Consider the following 22,142-nt stretch of genomic DNA (forward strand, 5'->3'; position numbering starts at 1 on the left):
TTTTTTTTATCTATCCACTCCAACAAGAAGAAACGACTGATTTCACAAAATATAGTTGGTAAAAAGTACGATATTTGCCTTTGAAATGTAGTAAAGTTAAGTAAGGTTTCCCCAAAATTAAGTACTTCAGTAAAGTACAAATAAATTAAAAACCTTCATAAGTACAGTAACGAATTACATTTTCTTTGCTACTGTCCACCACTGGTACATAGTACATGTCTAGTTACATGATGTAAAAAAAATTCATCAGACAATGCCCTCTTCTTCCATTGCTCCTTGCTCCATTTTTGAAGTAACCATGTTGTGCTCATGTTCCCATTGTTGGTTCTACCAGACGTTCTACCCTTCTTGTATCAGTGCCAGAGCTGATACATGGACACTCCACAGAACCTGCTGTATCACAATTTAGCTCTTGTGAAAGTCCCTTAGTTTCTTATTCTTGCCCATTTTTCCTGCTTTCAACACATCAGCTTTGAGAACTGACTACATACTTGCTGTGTAATATGTCCCACTCCTCAACAAGTGCCACTGTAATAATATACGTTATTGATTTCACCCTTCAACTGTTTTAATAGCACTTGCTGATCATTAATATAATTAATATTATATTATATTGATAATTATATTAATATAATCTCAAAACTATAACAGAGAACTCTACTTTGAGTCAAGGTGCATCTAAAACTGTTCTTTCACATTGACAAAATCGCAAATTTATCGAATTTCGTTATGAAATCACCCTTCAGACTCTAAACGTTACTTCCCCACACAGTATGTCCCTGGCTTGTTTGGTCTTCTGCATAAATGACCCATGTCCTTCCAGCTCGGAGAATCTTTACATGGCTTCTAATTTAGTTCACATTCCTTGACATCTTGAAAAGAGACCTTCGGGGCTATAATTTAGTTTTTGCTTTCAAACAGAACGCCAAGGCTTACGTTCAATTTAGGATGTAGTGCATCATATCGGTAGGAAAGTGGTAGCTCAGTGGTTAAGATCAGAAGGTCATGAGATCAAATCCCAGCATAACCAAGCTGCTACTGCTGGGTCCTTTAGCAAGGCCCTTTATCCTTAACCTTTGTGTGTATATACAAAATAACTTTGTTACAAATGGTGTAAATTATTTAAAATGAAAAACCTTTTAGTAAATGTATGCTTCGAGTTGTGCACTATTACTGATATTCTCTTCTCTTTTCTTATTCTCTTGTGTTCTGTGACAATTGTGGTGAATCGCTTCCCATATTTCTTACAGACAGTGAGAAGTAATTAATCTTGGACTATTGCTTTGTGTATTGAAACTGTATTTTAATGTTAGAACGTTTGCACTTCACTGACTAAAGCTGGGTTGATGAATTAGCATTTTTGGCATTAGTATGCGCTACATATTATTCCCAGAATCTCTTTTCAGCACAGTGGTGTAGCAGGTAGACTCTCTGTCTTGCAACCCTAAAATCTGTATATACTGATATTACAGTCGATGTGGAGTTTGGTGGAAAAACATGCTAGTAGGTGGATTGGCTGTGATAAATTGTCAAGGGTTTGTTCAGCTGTGTGTGTGTGTGTGTGTGTGTGTGTGTGTGTGTGTGTGTGTGTGTGTGTGTGTGTGTGTGTGTGTGTGTGTGTGTGTGTGTGTGTGTGTGTGAGTACATGGTACCTGGAGATGCAAATAGACACCCTATTCGTAATGAGTCCTCGGATCAAACTCAGTTTCAATGTTATACGCTCCTGATCCACTAGTTGGAAAAAGAAAACGGAAAAAAGTTTCATACTTCATCAAGGTTCTGTTCATTATACACGCAAGCAAAACTCTTTTCTTTTTCTCCCCTGACATTTTCCTATAAATAAATTGGATTTTTTTCCCCTCTTTCTCTCCCCCTCTCTCATTCTTCCTCTCCATTTGTCCAGGGCATCATTGTTCAGCTCAGTTAATCTGACTGCTGATATGTAAATTTGCCACTTCTTTAACAGACCATTGCCATTGATTCTTAGAAATACTCGAGCATTAGATATTCTTCACAATGATTGACAGGTGGAAATGAACAACTTGAGAAATGAAGAGTAGCCATTGTCATTTCAACATATTGGCCTTCCTTTAGCGCTTCTGTCCTGGTGCATTCTGGTTAATGATAAGTGTAGGACTGTTTTTAGAGATAAGGTAAAATAAAAATAAAAAAAGTCTAAGGCTATCTCGTTTCACTTAATTGAATAAGACATTATGAAAATCAGGCAGTCAGTAAGATTACAATGGCGCAGCTTTGTATTCTCTTTTAGAATTAGTTTTCAAGACACTAGATGTGGTCCATCTATCAGGCAAAACGATTGGATGATCATGAATTGTATGCTGCATTTGTTAGATTCAAGTTTTGCTGAAGGTTTTATTTGTTGTTGTTTTGGTCTTTGTAGCAACAGCGCACAGTATACCGTCTGACCCTGGTGAAGGCCTGGAACGTCGACGAGATGAAAGCCTACGCCGAGCTCATCGCCCTGGGCCAGCCAGACTTCATCGAGGTCAAGGTAAACATCTTTCTGTTTTCTCAAGTTCATTCCCAAGTTCTCACACTCAGATCAGTCACAGATGTTACCTTCTTAAGAAACGGTTCCTAAAAATTTCTGGCAGACAGGACAAATCTGTGTTTTGCTCTTACAATTTGTTAGATCATTCGAGACTACAGATTACTTGGCTTGAGTCTGAAGCTGGAATGGAGTAATAAGGAAGACAAGTGTGATTATTCCAGATCTACCAGTGCAGGTCCCTGGGGCTAAACTGAGAAACTGTTTTCTAGTTCATTAGTGAGGGAACCAGATAATGACCAGATAATGATATTCCATGATTCGAGTCTATCAGCCAATTAATTTAATCTTTTGTAAAATGAATTACTTTGGATTATTCATGAATTACTTTGGGAGGAAAGAAAATTCATGTGCTGAGAAATTACTGGAAGTGCTCTAAACATCAAGTTGAGCTCAAATAATTCTAGTGAAATTACAGTAAATATACAGTATGACATAACTAAGAATATTTATCTTATAGATTTGTTCAAAAGTCACAATACAAAGCGAGCGTTGAACTAAAGTGCATATGGTGACTTATAAAACTTAATGAAAAAAACAACAAATTATAAATGAATGGTTTTCTACAATCACTACACTGCAAACTGTAGTCCTGAGTCAGTGTAGCAGACTGTAAACATTTAACTACAGTCCAAATCCATCCTCAAAGCTCCCGTTCTTACTCTGTAATTTCATGGAACTCCAGGGCATTGATGAGAAACTGTCCCCAGCTGCACAAAGTGGCCTCTAATTGAAGAGAACGCCATCCAGAGGCAGGCCAGGATGAAGTGGGAAAATCCCAGGAGGGAAGAGGGGCAGGAACAGTGGTCACTGTAACCTCAGGAGCATGTTTAACTCAACTGAGAAAGAGAGAGAGAGAGAAGGATCTGGATTATTGTGTGTCCTTATTGTTGTATAAAAGTTAAGGACACTGTGCAGTTGTGGACTCCGGCAAGACTCGCTATGGCAGCATAACTAAAACGGAGATCCAGAAGATAACACAGAGGGATCTCTGGGATAAGAACCGTCAACAAACCTGAGTGTAAGAGTGAGGGGACGACAGCATACGAATATCCCAGTTAAATCTTCTAAACAAAGACTTGACTAAATGAATATGTTTTCAGCCTCTTGAACTTGAACACTGAGACTGTGTCAATGTGAGATTTGATTGGGAGCAGTGTAGACTGATTAAAACAGGGGTGATGTGGTCATATTTTCTAGATCTAGTGAGGACTCTTGCTGATGCATTCTGGACTAACTTAAGTTTATTTATGCACTTATTTAAACACCCAGACATGGTATCTTATTTCTAGTTTTAGCAATATTTCTAAGGTGAAAGAAGGCGATCCTGGGAATATTATTTACATGAACCACAAAGGAAAGACTAGGGTCAATAATCACCCAAGGTATTCGACTGCTTTACATACTGAGATAGAAACACTATCCAGAGATGCTATGTAATCAGAAAGTTTACTTCTAGCTGCATGTGGTCCTAGAAAAGTACTTCCGTCTTATCCGAGTTGAGCAGAAGGAAGTTATTAAGCATCCACTGTCTAATGTCCTTTACACACTCCTCAACATTGTTAAGCTGATCTCTCTCATCTGGCTTTGCTGAAATATACAACTGTGTATCATCAGCATAGCAATGGAAGCGAATACCGTGTTTATGTATAATTTCACCCAGAGGCAGCATATATAAAGAGAAAAGCAGTGGGCCTAAGACAGAGCCTTGCAGAACACTAAACTTTACCTCAGAGAGTGTGGAGAACTCACCATTTACATCAACAAACTGATAGCGATCAGTCAAATAAGATCCAAGCCAGTTCACAGATTTATGTGGGTGTTTCTGGTTTTCAAACCGGAATGGAACTTTTTCCTTAGGAATCTCCTTAGATTGATTCACATTTTTATAAATCTTGTAGTGCCATCCAGATGTATTCTCCCTGCCTTATACACATATCTGCCATTATATCCATTGCAGGAAACTTGCAGGACAGCAGTGATGCTTCTATTCCCATTTATCTGCCATTTACAGTGAGGAAAATAAGTATTTGAACACCCTGCTATTTTGCAAGTTCTCCCACTTAGAAATCATGGAGGGGTCTGAAATTGTCATCGTAGGTGCATGTCCACTGTGAGAGACATAATCTAAAAAAAAAATAAAAATCCAGAAATCACAATGTATGATTTTTAAACTATTTATTTGTATCATACAGCTATCTATTATATTATACATAAAACGTTTCCTGTAGTTTTTCACCAGGTTTGCACACACTGCAGGAGGGATTTTGGCCCACTCCTCCACACAGATCTTCTCTAGATTAGTCAGGTTTCTGGCCTGTCGCTGAGAAACACGGAGTTTGAGCTCCCTCCAAAGATTCTCTATTTCGTTTAGGTCTGGAGACTGGCTAGGCCACGCCAGAATCTTGATATGCATCTTACAGAGCCACTCCTTGATTATCCTGGCTGTGTGCTTCAGGTCATTGTCATGTTGGAAGACCCAGCCTCGACCCATCTTCAATGCTCTAACTGAGGGAAGGAGGTTGTTCCCCAAAATCTCGCAATACATGGCCCCGGTCATCCTCTCCTTAATACAGTGCAGTCGCCCTGTCCCATGTGCAGAACCCCCCCCCCCCCCCCCCCAAAGTATGATGCTACCACCCCCATGCTTTACAGTAGGGATCGTGTGCTTGGGATGGTACTTATCATTCTTCTTCCTCCAAACACGTTTAGTGGAATTATGACCCAAAAGTTCTATTTTGGTCTCATCTGACCACATGACTTTTATCCATGACTCCTGTGATCATCCAAATGGTCATTGGCAAACTTAAGACGTGCCTGGACATGTGCTGGTTTAAGCAGGGGAACCTTCCGTGCCATGCATGATTTCAAACCATGACTCTTATTGTATTACCAACAGTAACCTTGGAAACGGTGGTCCCAGCTCTTTTCAGGTCATTGACCAGCTCCTCCCGTGTAGTTCTGGGCTGATTTCTCACCTTCCTTAGGATCATTGAGACCCCACGAGGTGAGATCTTGCATGGAGCCCCAGTCCGAGGGAGATTGACAGTCATGTTTAGCTTCTTCCATTTTCTAATGATTGCTCCAACAGTGGACCTTTTTTCACCAAGCTGCTTGGCAATTTCCCCGTAGCCCTTTCCAGCCTTGTGGAGGTGTACAATTTTGTCTCTAGTGTCTTTGGACAGCTCTTTGGTCTTGGCCATGTTAGTAGTTGGATTCTTACTGATTGTATGGGATGGACAGGTGTCTTTATGCAGCTAACGACCTCAAACAGGTGCATCTAATTTAGGATAATAAATGTAGTGGAGGTGAACATTTTAAAGGCAGACTAACAGGTCTTTGAGGGTCAGAATTCTAGCTGATAGACAGGTGTTCAAATACTTATTTGCAGCTGTATCATACAAATAAATAGTTTAAGAATCATATATTTTTAGATTATGTCTCTCACAGTGGACATGCACCTACGATGACAATTTCAGACCCCTCCATGATTTCTAAGTGGGAGAACTTGCAAAATAGCAGGGTGTTCAAATACTTATTTTCCTCACTGTAAGTCCTCATGATGTTCTGCTGCAACCAGGCTGAACACATTTCAATTCCAAAGTGAAGCAGCCTTTAACTTTGACATGCTGTTTCCTAGCAACAATAATTAAGCAGCTTTGACGGACAGTGGGATGCAAGGATTTGTGTGACCGCTTCTCAATAAAACCCACAAAAGAATGTGAGCAATCATGTTGAATTCAGAGGTTTAACACTACCAGACTGCTTTTAATAAAATGTTAACAGTATTTATGGGAGATTTTTTTTTAATTAGTCGATAGTTTTCAAAACTGAAGGTTTAATTAAATCTTCAGGAACTCATTAGCTTTAATAACATCTTTGCTTTGATGACATTAATGGCAGTATACAAATTATGTACCTGCCTTCACAAGATGTCACCGGTCTTTGGAAGGAAAGAGTAATTATTTCTAATTATTTTTTTGGGGGGGGTCTTATATGCTAACTGAATGTTTAAATTGCTGATTTCTAAAAGAAGACTTCTGTGTGTGTTTTAATGCCTCTTGTGAAACTTGCCAAAGACATATTTCACTACTTGAAGATTTTTTTCATTTTTTTCTTGATCCTGCAGTCCAGATGGAATTGCATTGGATTGAAGTATGGAATGGTAGCCATGCTGGTTCAGGGTTTCTTTCACCCGGAAAAAAATCGCCAACCTTTTCTGCTCCAAAACAACCCCAAACTGTTAAACCTACACCTCCATGTTTGACTAATGTTTACACAAGATCTTCTGTTAGAGCCACAAATGTCAAATTTGGAACTCATCTGTCCACAGAACTTTTCTTCCAGCCATTCACTTCCATTCAATTCAGTTTGTTGCAAATTAACAGTATAGATAGATAGATAGATAGATAGATAGATAGATAGATAGATAGATTGATAGATTGATAGATAGATTGATTGATTGATTGATTATTTGCAACAAACTCTGTAAAAGGCACAAGAATTGAACAGTGAATGACCGGAAAAAAAGTTGTATCAACAGATGAGCTCTAAAATTGACATTTGTGACCTTTCTTACCTATTATAATCTTAAATTAGCCACATTATTAGCCACATATTATACGCCATCATTGATCGCACTGGCATTTGATTTACTTTTTCGAACATTGTAATCTACTGTAAATTAACAATAAATAAATGCCAAACTTTTCTTTTATAAGTTCCAGCCATAGTCATTCTGTAATTTCTGACCTGTAAATATGATTATAGTAAAGACCAAAAATATGCAATATTAAATACAACAGTCCACAATTTCCAGCATTGACTCCTGCTTGACAAAGTGGCTTACAGTTGAAGCAGAACACTCGAATTCCCCAAGATCACAGTAGAGTTAATGAATGTCATATTCTTAATAGATACATTTTTTGAGCAGCAATGGCACTTGAAGAGCTTTTACTCACAATCTGGTTGATTTATCCGAGCTGTATGTCATTATTATCTGTCATGAGTTTTTAGTGTAAAATGATTGCTAGGGCTTTTGTTGGTTTTGACTGCATTGTTGTAAAAAGGTTTTAGGAAAAGGTACACCGATCAGTCATAAAAATCATGACAGGTAAAGTGAATAACATTTATTGCTTTGTAACATCATTACAATGGCACTTGTCAAAAAGTCAATATATTAGTCATGAAGTGAACAGTCATTTCTTAAAATTGATGTGTTGGAAGCAGGATAAACAGGCAAGTGTTAGTATCTGAACGACTCTGACATGGCCAGATGTTTGGTTTCTAGATCATCAGGTCTTGTGGTTTGTTCCCAAGGCCCATTGTTGCTACTGGCTGACCCCTGGTCACCCTTGTCCACCACCAAAACCTCCTCCAACAGGTTTATGATCATCAGAACTGGACCATGGAAGAAGTTGGCCTGGTCTGATGAATCACTTTTTTTTCATGTGGATTTATGAAAAGAGCTAAGCAAACATTTCTGTTTTCACCTTGCACGTTGTAGGACATAAAGGTTCCTGGTGCTACATTTTGGTTGCACCTGGGGAACCTACATGATAATATACAGGCGAGTTTAGTGTTATGGCAGATCAGGTTATATCAGAATATTCCACGTCTTTTAAAGGACCAGAAGTAGACACAGTCAGTGGCAGCAATTTATTTTGTGACTGCAAAGATAACCACACTAAAATAACTAAAATAATATTCATAAGTAGATCCACAAGCAGCAATCTACTGGGTTTAAGGCTTCACAAATTTTTTTTCAAAGATAACACTTTATTGACCCAAAGGTTAATTAGAGTGTTCCAGCAGCATACATAAAAGATTAGGTAAAAAATACACATACATCATTAAATATTCTTTTATTCTGAATGAATTACTTATATATTTTTGCCTTGGCTTTTATCTATGAAGAGACTATGGATTTACATAATTTATTTCAATTCATTTTTATAGCGCTTTTAACAATGAACATTGTCTTAAAGCATCTTTACACAGATAATGTGGTGATAAAAAATTTATATGTTCTTTATAAGTGTAAGTTTGTCTCTGATGAGTGAGCCGGTGGCGACTATGGCAAGGAAAAACTCCCCGAGATGGCATAAGGAAGAAACCTCGAGAGGAACCAGACTCAAGAGGGAACCCATCCTCATCTGGGTTGCACCGAATGTCCATTTATTGCAGATATACAATGTATTTAGGGTGAATTTAGGGTTCTGTGATGAACCTTGCTTATGTTTTCACATGTTTGCTGTTAAAGACAATAATACCCTTTTTCAGATCATCAAAAGCATGCAGTCTACCAAATTTCAGCTTGATCTGAGTAACAGTTCATTTCTAAAGTTCCGTTACACAATTTTTGTGATTAGTGTAAGTAGTTATACAGACAATTATCTACATATACACATCTTCGGTAAAGAAAAACTGCTGCACTGGCAGATTCTTCTGCCAGTTTTGTCATTACCATAACTGTAGAGGGGAAATACAATTATTAGATCAATAACTGTTTATCAGGTGTTTTCTTTTTGAGGATATAGTAATCTCAGAGATTCTGCTTGGGTTCTTTATGTTTGAGAAACGGTGTGTGAGTGGTGTTCTGCAGTACGTTAGAGAAACATTTTACGCTTGTAAAACTTATCCTTAACTTTGAGCGGAAATGTAGATGTTCCTCAGCAAGCCCTGAACAAGACCAGTTATTTAGATCATTTGATTTTGTTTGGGCTTTGGGTGTTCATTGCGTTCATTGTAAGACTCTGTTTTTCCTCAACTGATTGATTGGAGAAGGATTTGGCTCTGATTTCATAAACTTTAATGAAACCTTTTTTGTAATTAGTTTGGCAGTTCACCATCAGTGGCAGTTCGATAAATTCGCTGCTGCCAAGAAGTGTTATTGACGTTACAGACTAATCCTGACAAAAGGGCTGTAGGTGAAGGGCCTGGAATACATTGTGTATTTTTTATAGTGTAGAGTGAACTACGTGGCCGATTTATGGACTAATGCTTTGACTTTGAATTTGAATACTTTGAATTTTTTCGAACTTAGTGTACGGACTTGTGGTACACCGCATGCATACAAATAGATTCAAATAACTTAATTAATCATCCATTGTTGATGTATAACACTCATGAGGCTCCTTTAACTGCTAAATAAACTGAACAATATGCTCTCGCCATGTTTGGTCTGGTCTCTTGACGGCTGCTTCCACAGCTCATTTTTCCTAATCATTGCAGAATCTGTGAACGGAATATTGCCTAGGCTTATGCGATTGTTCACGTTGGATGAAATGAGCCGGTTCTCTAGTGCTCAATTATCCATATAAGCAAATCAGCCTTTTCTGCACAGCTGCATGTGTTCGGCCTGCGTATGTTTTTTCTTTTCTTTTAATCAATCAGGCTGTTAACTTAGCAGCAAATCTTTTAGGAGCATTGTAGGAGTCAGTGGTGTGGTTTACTGTGTGGGGAAGAGCTACAGGAGTATGGAAATTGACACAATATAGCTCTCATACCTTCTCTCACCCTGGGCAAAGCAAAGCAGAAAGCAAATAGGAAGCCTGGTTTATTCACTTGTTTCATCATTCATTTCATAAAAATTTGGGTGATTATTAGTGGTGAGTTTTTTACTAGAGTGAATTTTTTTGAGAAACAATATTTTTACTTCTGTGTATATTGCATTATTTAATCGTCTGTTTAACTATTTTGTTATATTATGTCTGTACTTTTCTCCTACACTGGACGCTCCTGATGCCAATTTAAATTCCTTGTGTATGTAAACATACTTGGTAATATAGCTATTTCTGATTCTGGAAACCAGGTGTAAATAAGGGAGCAGAATTGGTTAAAAAACATATTAAAGTGTCATTGGAAACAACGTAGAGTAATAACTAGTATAAAAAAGGGATAAAAGTGCATGTGTAGGTTATGTAGCAACATCAATTAAATAAGTGAACTTCATTTATTAATATTATTATTAAACTAATGAATTGCCTGTAGCTTAGAGACTTTTTTTTCAAAGCTTTTGACAATTTCACAGCAGTTTGTAAATTACTAAAATCCCTAATAAAGCATTTATTCAGCCGGTTACATGATGAGCTACAGCCTTTAGAAGCTGAATATTATTGTCAGACCTCGTTACATTTCGCAGAATGTAGAGTGGAACAGTTCATTTTAGTTTTTGCTGCAGTTATACATTGTTCTCTCTTCCATTTTAGGGAGTAACCTACTGTGGTGAGAGCTCAGCCAGCAATCTGACCATGGCAAACGTGCCCTGGCATGAGGAGGTGGTCCACTTTGTGCAGCAGCTCGGCAACCTCCTGCCCGACTACGACATTGCCTGTGAACACGAGCACTCAAACTGCCTGTTACTAGCCCACCAAAAGGTGATTTTCACACTCGCGTTCACATGTGCCCCATGTTTTCACGTTCATGTCATAAAGTATGTACAGGAAACAGTCTGCTACAACATACATTGAAATTCTCTTTTGTGAAATATATATATACACATATACATGTACATTATGTAAATAAGATCAGTCATTTTCCGCATTATTTTTTATGTAAAATCCTATGATTTAATATACAGATTTCACAGAGATCACTTTTTAAACAATTTTTCAGTATTCCACAATTCCAAGCATTTATGTACATGGTATTTGTTTAGGCACATTTTAGTTTCCTTAACGAGATAAACACCTAGGGAAGTATTTCCGATAAAGAAAATGCACAAATTGAAACCTTATTATTATGCTACTGTTAAATTTGGGTTTTTTTTTCCTGTATTTTTTCCTGTATTTTGCGACTGAGTTTGGCTCTGACAGCTGCTTCGTCCAATTCGATTCCTTTCATCTCATCTGCAATCTACACTAAACCAATTAGAGAAACGTAATGATTTATGCGTCCAAGCGTCAGCTGTCATCCGTACGGTTCATCGTCCCCCCACCCCCCGACACGTTTCGTGCTGCTTTGGATTGATATATCTGTCTTCATGATGATCATCTCAGCTACAATAATATCGTACTCTCATATCCTAGCACCTCTCTAATGGTGTATTTTAAGCCACAAAGATAGTAACTCCAAATTGGATTGTGAGTCAATGAAAGAGGAGAGGAGCAGGCACTATTCACACCCACACAGCCAGGAGGATATGGGGAGAGAGAGAAAGAGGCTGTTATGAGCACCGTATGTACAGAATTAAGTGTGTGTGTGAGATCTACAAGAGACATTGACAGGACAATGTTATATATTAACACTTATCTTGTGTCATGTCTAATGTGTGACTTTGGGATCTTTTTTTGAGCAGCCAGAGTTCCTTCTGGTTCATCAGGTATGTTTATATGCAACTGAATAGTCTGTTAGTAATCAAGTTCATCTAAAAACCTCAATGGACCGGATTGTAAGAGGTGGTATAGATCTAAAATGTAAATGCTTTTTTCTTCCAATTTTCCATGGGATTCAAAGACACTCTTCCACACATGCGCAGTACAAACAGCAGTCTGTACCTAACTTTTGCTTGGAATATATCTTGTGCAGAATGTGTGTACACTATATGGATATTTTGCGGACACCTGATCATATGCAAGACTGGATTTTGGAGCATGGATGTGGAGCTTTGTGCTTTTTCAGCCAGTGTTGGTGTCAGGTACTGATGTAGAGTGAGGAGGCCTGGGGTTCAGTAAGGTTGAGGTCTTCAGTAAGGTTGAGGTAGGATCGCTATAGAAGGGCCACTTAAGCTCTTTCACTCCAACCCATGCAATCTTCATGCTGGCTTTGTGCACAGGGGCATAGTCATGCAGGTTTGGGTTTTCTAATTGGTTGGAAAAATTCAATGCTACTGCTTCCAAAGACATCCTATACAAATGTGTGTTCTCTTGATTAGGTTCATTAGTTTTCTTAATAAAGACTGCTTTCTAGAACGGTCAGTTTGGGTCGAACTTAGACAAATACTTGCTTTTCGAGTGGTGACCTGTGCGTGAGCTTGAGGATATGTTCAGGTTCCAGTTTATTATAGCGCTTTTCACAATGGACATTGTCTCAATGCAGCCTAACAGAATTAAAGAGTTCAGGTAAATGATGTGTATTTATCCCTGATCAGCAGCCTGGGGTGACTGTGGCAAGGAACAACTCCCTAGGTTTTATAAGGAAGAAACTTTGAGAGGAACCAGTCTCAAAAGGGGAACCCATCCTCATTCGGGTAATATCAAGAGTGTGATTATAAATCTTAAAAACGATACAAAACACCAGAAAATGAGAACTAACATGAGCACTGGAATGTAAGATTATAAGTAATGTCCTTTCTACAGTCAGTTGACTTTGTGGAACCAGGAGCTACTGGAGCAACTTATAAAATAGCTCAACATTTGAGATCATCATAGATCCAACACCAGCTTCTCCATGCCGGAGTCTTTAAAAATTCGAAGAGGTCCAATACCAAACACACCAGACTTCCACATACAATACCACATCTCCTCTCTCAGCACCCTGTCACTAAATCCACAAATACACAATGCAACTCCTTCTGACCTTTTCTATACTTCTCCATCAACATTCTTAAAGCAATTAATGCATCTGTGGTGCACTTCTTCTGCATTAAACCATACTGTTGCTCACAGATGGTCACCTCTTCCCTCTACTTCCACTACTCTTTCCCATAATTTTATGGTGTGACTAATCAACTTGATTCCTCTGTAGTTACTGCAGATCTGCACATCTTCCTTCTTCCTAAAGATTGGTACCAGCACACTCCTTCTCCATTCCTCAGGCATCCTCTCACCTTCCAAAATCTTGTTAAAACCTCTTGTTAACAACTCCACTGCCATCTTTCCTAAACATCTCCATGCTTCTACCAGTATGTCATCTGGTCCAAGCGACTTTCCACTTTTAATCTACATCTTACTAACCATCTCACCATCCAACCTTCTCCCATTTTCCTTGTTCATCAGCTGCTCAAAATACTCCCTCCATCTTCTCAACACACTCTCCTTACTAGTCAACACATTTCTATCTCCATCCTTTATTGCTCTAACTTACAGCACATCCTTCCAAGCTCTTTCCCTCTGCCTGGCCAAACGGTATAAATCATTTTCTCCTTCCTTAGTGTCCAACTTCACATACAGCTGCTTAAATGCCTTTTTCTTGGCTTTCACCACATCCCTCTTCACCTTTCTAGCTGTCTCCCTTATCACTTCTGCACTAATTGGCCAATCATCCAGCATCGAGCCCCCTGCCTGTCCTCTTCCCTAAATCTCACACTACAGTCCTTTAGTTTCCACCATCTTATTCTTCTTTCAATCTTCACTCTCCTCCTCTTCTTCTTCACCTCCAAAACCATCCTACAGACCACCATCCGATGCTGTCTAACTACACTGTCCCCTGCCAACACCTTACAGTCTCCAATCTCCTTCAGGTTGCATCTCCTACATAGAACATAGTCCACCTGTGTGCACCTTCCTCCACTCTTATACGTCACCCTATGCTCCTCCTTCTTCTTAAAATAAGTATTTACCACTGTTATTTCCATACTTTTAGCAAAATCTACCACCATCTGCCCTTCCACATTCCTCTCCTTAAAACCATACCTACCCATCACCTCCTCATCCCCTCTGTTCCCTTCACCAACATGCCCATTTAAATCTGCTCCAATCACCAATCTTTCATTTCTAGGTACACCATCTACCATTTCATCTAACTCACTCTAGAATTTTTCCTTCTCCTCCATCTCACAACCTACTTGTGGAGCATAAGCACTGATGACATTTATCATCACCCCTTCAACTGCCAGCTTCATGTTCATCACCCTATCAGAAACTCTCTTCACCTCCACTACACTCTTACTGTACTCTTCCTTCAGAATCACCCCTACACCATTTCTCTTCCCATCCACACCATGATAAAACAGTTTACACCCACCTCCAATGTTCCTGGTCTTACTCCCTTTCCACTTGGTCTCCTGAACACACAACATATCTACCTTTCTCCTTTCCATCATATCAGCGACCTTTCTCCCTTTACCCGTCATAGTACCAACATTTAAAGTACCAAACCTAACCTCCATTCTCCTGCACTTTTCCTTTTCCTGTTGTCTTTGTAGACGTCTTCCTCCTTTCCTTCTCCTCCTTTCCTTCTCCTCCTTTGGCCAACAGTAGCCCAATTTCCACCGGTACACTGTTGGCTAACAATACCTGTGGCAGTTGTTAGTAACTTTGGCCTCGACCGATGTGGTATGAATTTCTGATTCGTGATTCACATATTTAATTTGGCACATGTTTTACGCTGAATGACCCTCCTAACGCAACTCTTCCAATTTATCCAGGCTTTCGACCTTCACTAAGAGTGCACTGGCTTGTGCAACCTTAATGGCTGGGTTAGTTTTTCTAAATTATGTAATATTTAATATTTAAAATAGTTTTTCTAAAATATGTAACACAAAAAAGAGGCAAATTAGTAGTCCTTAACAGCACCCAGATGAAAAATAAACGTCGGGTTTCCTTTATCATTTATTTTCCAAATTCTTCTATCTAAGCCAGGGTCATCTTATTCAGCGCTGCCTCATTCAAAGCATACCTGAAAATAGTCAGACACTTATAGCTGATTTTAAATGACTGTTGCCTGCATGTGCGGCTTTACATGGCGAAGCACTTGAATAAATTTGTTCGTTGTTTGTTCCCTGTGCAAGCGGCAGGGCTTTGAAGTCGTATTATCGAGGGCTTTAGGCTGTTCCAAGAACAAAATTAAAGTGAAATGGGGGGTGTGATGCTTTTGTTCCTCAGGCCCCTGAACCTTGGTTACTAAGGGGCTACTCGACGGTAGACTTTCTGATTTTCTGTGTTTTGTATTTTCATTTTCTTGTAGATTTTTTATTTTTTATTGTTGTCTCGAACTTTTTACATTTTTGCACTTTTGAGTTTCTGAATGTGTAAACCTCAGCTACAAAGTAGATTTCAGAGCAGCACTGCAGATTAATGTAGCAGAACAGTTAGCTAATTTTATCATCACGCTAGCTGCACTCTGTGGATGAGAATTAGCGTAACGGTATAAAACATGCAGGGTGTTAAATTGTTGTCTAGCGAACTGCAGGTCCAGTGTTTTACCTCATAATGCATCTTCAGCTTAGAAGCTGATGCATTGTACATTAATCAGTGGTGGACAAAGTACACAAAGCATTTACTTGTTTAAAAGTAGAGAATACACTTTTCTCTACCCTACTGTATTTCTCTTATTCTGAATTGGGCTCCTGAAGCTTTAGACCTTTTGTGTCATCCATAATTGTCATATGGATTCAGCTCTCTTTACTGACATGGCGTCATTCCAGGTCTTGTCAATGCTCTTACTGGAAACCCTGAAGGTTGTGGTGGCATCACCCAACCCCCGTCTCTCCTTTCTGAGTGTATGAGCGAGGGTACTTCTTCAAGCGGTGGGTGCACACTTCGATTCCCGACCAGGTTCTTTGTCCTTGACCTAATATAATAATTGATGCGGGGGGTTTTTCCGAGCCCTTCCCCGGCAAGATGCCGCCCTGGTCGGCTGCCCATGTCTAAATCCGCACTGCCAAGCGGCAATCAAAACAAGTTTAAAACAGAGCTTCTTCTGTGCTTCTTCAACATCCCATTCCCATTTGCTGTTATAATAACCTCCACTCTTCTGGAAAGATGTTTCATTAGATTTTAGAGTGGCCACATTAGTAAAGTCAGATACTGATGTAGGGTGAGGAGATCTGGGGTGTAGTCAATGTTCTAATTCATCCTAAAGGTGTTCACTAGGGTTGTGGTCAAAGCTCTAGAGCAGGACACTTAAGATCTTCCACTCCAACCATATCTTCATGGAGTTGGGTTTGTGCACAGAGGCATCATCATTCCAGGAAAAATTCCTGATCAGTTTGTATGCCATGCCTAGGATGTGCGTAATCCCATATATCCAACAATACCTCGCCTTTAATGATTCCTGTTCTCATGAGTTCTCAAGTATTACAATCAGGAATTCTGTATATGAGCATGTGCTTGCACTAGAACTGATTAAACGTCTTGAATTTCTCAGGAACCTTGGGTGAGCTCTGAGTTTAACCAGCAGTGTTTTGTCACCTTTGGTTTGACTTGAACAAAAATGTCCTTCATTAGTTTCTAACTTCAGGCTTTTTTTTTTGTCGTTCTCTAACTTCCACCTTCTGTCTACGGTTTAATTCAATCATATTGGGCAATTTATTTTCAATATTTCTTACTGAAAACACATTGAGGTTGTTTCTTTGCACATGTTTTATGTGGGATTTTTTTTTTTTGGTTTGAATCTGGGCAGGTGGATTTGTATTTACCTTTACATTTATGGCATTTAGCATTTGCCCTCATCCAGAGCGACATACATTTATCTCATTCATATACAGCAGCTATGAGCATCCAGGTCCTTGCTTAGGGTCCCAAGAGTGACAGCATGCCTGGTTGGGATTTGAACTCATGAGCTTCGGATCCCAAGTCCAATGCCTTAACCACTAAGCTACAACCTCCTTGTGTTAAGCTTCATATATTGGGTTTATTTAAAAAAAATGATTGATATACAAAAGTTTTTATCTTCTCCAAATATCTTTTGATACACCTGATGAATGTGTATTGGATTTAATTGGACATAGACAAGCAGAATGTTGGCTGAAGCCAAACAGTTTACTCACGTACGAGTCTTTAGAGGACACAGCTTATGTTAAGGATGACTCTTATTATGCTACTAATAGTTTGCATAACATAACTGCAAACAGAAATTCGATAAGGGTTACTGTGAATATATTGGCTTTAAAACTGTATTGAAACAAGTGGGATCAGTATGTCCCTACCTCCTACATCTAGACCACTTATAAACTTTGCTTTCTCCCTCCCCTGCAGGTGTGTAAGTAGCTCCAGGTGCTAGGTATGAGATTACAGGAGAGGCGATAAGGTCACATCACTTGAACACTCATTCACTCGATGCAGGGTTTTTTTTTTCTTTCAGTGACCCAAGGGGCTTGATCAGGTACTTCAGTCGAGTAAATTACTCTGTAATGAAAACACAGGGCTTAAGGAGCCTTGCTCCATGAGGAGCTACTTTTAAAGACTTGCTAGACTCACCATGGAGACAGCATTTACAGCTGCCACAGGTGAGCGTGGAGGAAGAGATAACATGGCAGCGTAGCAAACCTCTTGTGTTCGGTATATTACTGAGAAGTGAAAAGAAGCTGTGTCATTTTTCTCTCAATCATGTTGTCTGAGTGAGACAAAAGGTTGTTTTCAGGAACACTTACAGCATGTGGCATTAATAATGCAAATCAAGTTGGGCTCTTAAAGACATTATTCTGTTCGGGGTAGCTAAGAGAAGCTAATGCAGAACACACGTCTTGGTAATGGAATAGTTGTATGTCGATGTTGTTATTTAGGCATCCGTTCGTCTTGTTTGTTTAAGAAACTTTCCTGTTTGCTGATGCCTGCTCGTTTCTCTTTTCCCTCATGATGACACCAGGTTTCAGGCAAACAGCGTTCAGGAGAAAATTCCCTCTGGGAGCTTGGAACTTTTTATTTTTTTTGGAGCATGCAGCCAGAGATGTTTTTGACTCCCCATGATATAAAGAGATCTTTTATCTATGAAGATGACAGCAGTCATATTGTTCTAAGAGACGGTTTGAGGAAGCTAAAAGCAAAACCTCGTTTACTGCACAGCATTATGCCCAGCCTCTCAATGCCACCTGAACAACATGTTTTGCACTTAAGCCCACACTGTGCCTCTTGGCCTCCTGCCACACAGCTTGTACAAATCCGTTTGAAGTAAGGGGTGTATAAGATATTGTGAAAAAGCCGTAGGAAAACTTGCTTCTGCTGAAGTCCCACGTGTTATGCATGTCTAGATTATTATTATTTTTTTTTTTTTTTTTTTTTTTTTTTTTTTTTTTTTTTTTTGGCCTCAATGGCTATATCCACAGCCGCAGTGCTTGATTTAGGAACTAGTAAGAATAAGAAAATAAAGCATGTAAAATGCTTCACCAGTGTAAAATGTAAGCTAGCTCATGTAAAACGCATTACTAATAAAGCACAATAAAGATGTTCAGAGACCAATAGATTTAAATATGCAATATGGATTATTTAGAATTGTTGATTAAATGCCTAAACTTTCAATATTGTATTGTTTTGATTATGAACTTTAAGTTGTAGAGGTCTTTATAGAGCAGATTGATTACCGTAATTTCCGAATTTTAAAGCGCACCCTTTTATAAGCCTGAATTTGACAAAGATTTTTATTTTGAACATAAATACGCTGCACCTGTTTATAAGCCGCAGTTTTAATGTCTACATTGAAACTAATGAACTTTACACAGGCTTTAATGAAAGACAGTGTCTGTTACACGGCTTGTATCTAAACAGTAGCCTACCAAGAAAGTCATTGTTCACTGTCTTCCTCCTTCCTTTCACAACCGGTGAAAAAAATCACCACCAGTGAAGCTTTTCTCCCGATGCCGTGCAGCTCAGAACACAGGTGAAGTGTGTGTTATCATGCCCGGTTGTTTTCAGCGTGACGAATGATTCGCTTTTCCTGTTGACAGTCCGAGTGAGCTGCAGGTCAAACGTCAGAGGAACATCATCCATATTTATGATGTGGTGCGGCCCGATTCAGTGGGAGCGCATCTGATTTAATATAAAGAGTTTCATTGGTTCACCTGAACCCGGTCGTCAATTTCATTGGTCTAATGTTATGGGGTTCAGTTTTTTGGCTTGAAGTTTGTGAAACCGGGAAAAACCCAGGAAAAACCCATAAATTAGCCGCTTCGCTGTTTAAGCCGCGGAATTCAAAACGTGGAAAAAAGTAGTCGCTAATAGTCTGGAAAATACGGTATATGTTTTCATGCACACGCACACACACACACACACACACACACACACACACACACACACACATATATATATATATATATAGCTTATATACAGTGCCTGTCAAAAGTTGGTGAAAATACATAATCTTTTATATTTTTTAAAAGACACATGCAAGTTCCTTTTGTTTATATGCAACAAACTTGGTCATTTAACTGTATGAAGATTTACTTTGACCAAAGAAATATATAAATGCATGTGTAAAGAGCAGGGATGTGCTTCTCCATAACTGAGTTGAGAACAATTCACATCTCGAATTGTATTGCCAAAAATTCGATACATTAAAAATACATATGATAAATATGAAGCAGCTACCGATGCAATGCGATACGATTCACCTCTATTACGCGGCAGTGCGATCCGATTCGATTCAACACATTGCGATTCAATACTGTACGATGCAATGGAGAAAAAAATGTAAAGCGAAGCGATTTAGTATGGTACAGATAGTTTGCTTTTATTTCTTTGGTTCAGACAGACAGCAAAATATAAATCTACTTAAGTGCTTTTGAGAACAAACGCACGCCCTTTCACAAACAGGCCTTTGTAGTATAGTTCCTGTTCTGTCTCGAGGAAAATGCAACTCTACCTCTGCCATATTCTATGTGACTCTCAGGAAACGCCTTTTTCTCTGTAGCGTTGTGAAGCATCATTCACGTAGAGCAGTGGTGCTGAGAGAACACGCTTCTTTAGCAAGAAGAAACCAATCTCCATATCAAATATTGGTCACAAATTATTGTATTATTGTAAATAATAAAAGTATCAAGGCATCTACTAATAATTCTATATAAATAAATCATTTTTTCCGATGCAAATATGTTAAAAACGATGCATCGCGATACAAACTTGTATCCGATGCACACTTTGTTAAATCGATGCATTACATTTTTAACTTTTATGACGATACACCGATGAGAATTTGTGAATTTTACCATCTCCAATAGAGAGAAAGAAAGAAATGCAGGTTAAAACTAAATTGGGAGCCAGTAGATAACAAGATCATGATGGCACCCTGGGAAATATAGCATAGTCATTTCACTGTCAGCAAACCTGAAGAAACATTTTGAATGCATCTTCCTGCAATAGAGAAGCTGCAGGTCTCATTAGTTGAAGATCAATTCTGTCAGATAGGAAAGTTCTCCTGTAGAAAATGCGTTTGTTTTATTTGACCTTTTTTTTACTCTTCTATCTCCTCCCAGTTTAAAGTGGATGGTGAGTGGTGGACGTGGATCGACTACGAGCGCTTCCATGAGCTCATCCAGCAGTACAATGAGAGCGGCGGTACCAAGACCTTCACCGCTCTGGACTACATGGCGAAGACTCCCAGCTGGGCCGTGTTCGGCGCTCAGGAGAGAGGCTTCGACCCCTCAGACACGCGCTTCCTGAGAAAAAATAAGACCAAAGACATCTCCGGGTGCTAAAGTCAAACAGCAGCATCTTTTTAAGATCTAAATAAGTAAAATACGTTTTACAAAGACTTTATTTAAAAGGATCTGGGATTTGGAAGGTCTGTAGATATCATCTTTCCTTACAGGACTTTTTAATTCTTAGGTCATTGCTTTGTTTTCCAACACAAGTTCAGTGAGTCGACAGTATCCTTCTCCTGTGCTTGTGTTTTCTAGACCTTTAAAAAATGTTTTACCTAGTTTTGGAAATATTGTGTGTAATAGGGAGTGAATTAACAATGCAGTCTCTCCATTTTTTCCCCTCACCATTTTCGTATTCGCCTCAGTTTTCACTAACAGAGAGTCAGAGCGAGGTCTACAGCTTCATTCATTAACATACATAAAGTCTTGTTTCACTTTAGGGCAAAAATATTCCTTCATTTTCTCGTTTAATTAAAATGTCACTTCACACAGTCTAGTTCTTCAGTGTAAAGTTAGCATAAGGCCGACTGTGTCATGAGCTTTAGTTCTTGGAGTTCTTTAGAGAAGATGATATTGCTGGAACATTTTGCAGTGCAGGTTTTTTTTTTCCCCCTCAGTCTGTGTGCTTTCTTTAAAAATTTCGACTCCGAACATATACAGGTGTTTCTTGAGTTTCCGTTTTGTGTGAATTCACATTTTCGTTTGTTCATTAAGTTTCATTATTTGGAGATTTTCTTCAGCTTTCTTTAAAGTAGCATTTGGATTTCAGGTGCAGAATGTAAGTATATCGTGTGATTTGTCATCGGGGTAATTATCCATGTCTCTTTGTTTTTTTTAAATCGTATAAAAGGTGCCTCGTTTGGGGACAGTTTGAACTGGTATCAGAAGGTGTAGTGCCTTATTAAATTCTAAATAAAATATATGATGACTATTATGTGGGGTTTTTTTTTTTTGTTTTGTTTTTTGAGAGCACTAAATATTATGACCTGTGTAAGATGCTGTGTAAGATGTAAGATTTAGACAAGTAGCATGTAAATGTAATTTCAATTTTATTTTATTTGTTTAGCTCTTTTTAAGGTAAATTTTAATGCCTAAATGTAAGTTTCTTCCTTCTAAGTTTATCCCTAATGAGCATGCCAGTGATGACTGCAGCAAGGAAAAACTTCCTGCGATATTACGAGGAAGAAACCTTGAGAGGAACCAGACTCAAAAGCAAACCCATCCTTAACTGTGTCAGACTGAATGTCCAGTTTTTCCACTTCAGAGTTGCTCAATCTTGGATGTTTGCTATATAAAGAAACTGCTTTTCATGTACTTTGAAGCACAGTGAATATCCCA

The 22,142-nt window shown here is 38.8% G+C and overlaps 1 protein-coding gene across 2 annotated transcripts in view; it reads left to right on the top strand.

The window, feature by feature from the left end:
• The window catches only part of tyw1 (tRNA-yW synthesizing protein 1 homolog), a 73,661-nt gene extending 51,926 nt beyond the window's left edge, over positions 1 to 21,735 (top strand). For both annotated transcript variants that reach the window (XM_083548864.1, XM_083548865.1), the window contains exons 14-16: positions 2,402 to 2,512; positions 10,780 to 10,947; positions 20,637 to 21,735. In XM_083548864.1, the coding sequence (XP_083404990.1) occupies positions 2,402 to 2,512; positions 10,780 to 10,947; positions 20,637 to 20,858 (501 nt within the window). In that variant the 3' untranslated portion in view covers positions 20,859 to 21,735. The remainder of the gene's footprint in view (positions 1 to 2,401; positions 2,513 to 10,779; positions 10,948 to 20,636) is intronic.
• The last annotated feature ends 407 nt before the right edge of the window (positions 21,736 to 22,142 follow it).

Source organism: Silurus aristotelis (assembly GCF_946808225.1).
Source record: "Silurus aristotelis genome assembly, chromosome: 8".
NCBI classification, from domain to species: Eukaryota; Metazoa; Chordata; class Actinopteri; order Siluriformes; family Siluridae; genus Silurus; species Silurus aristotelis.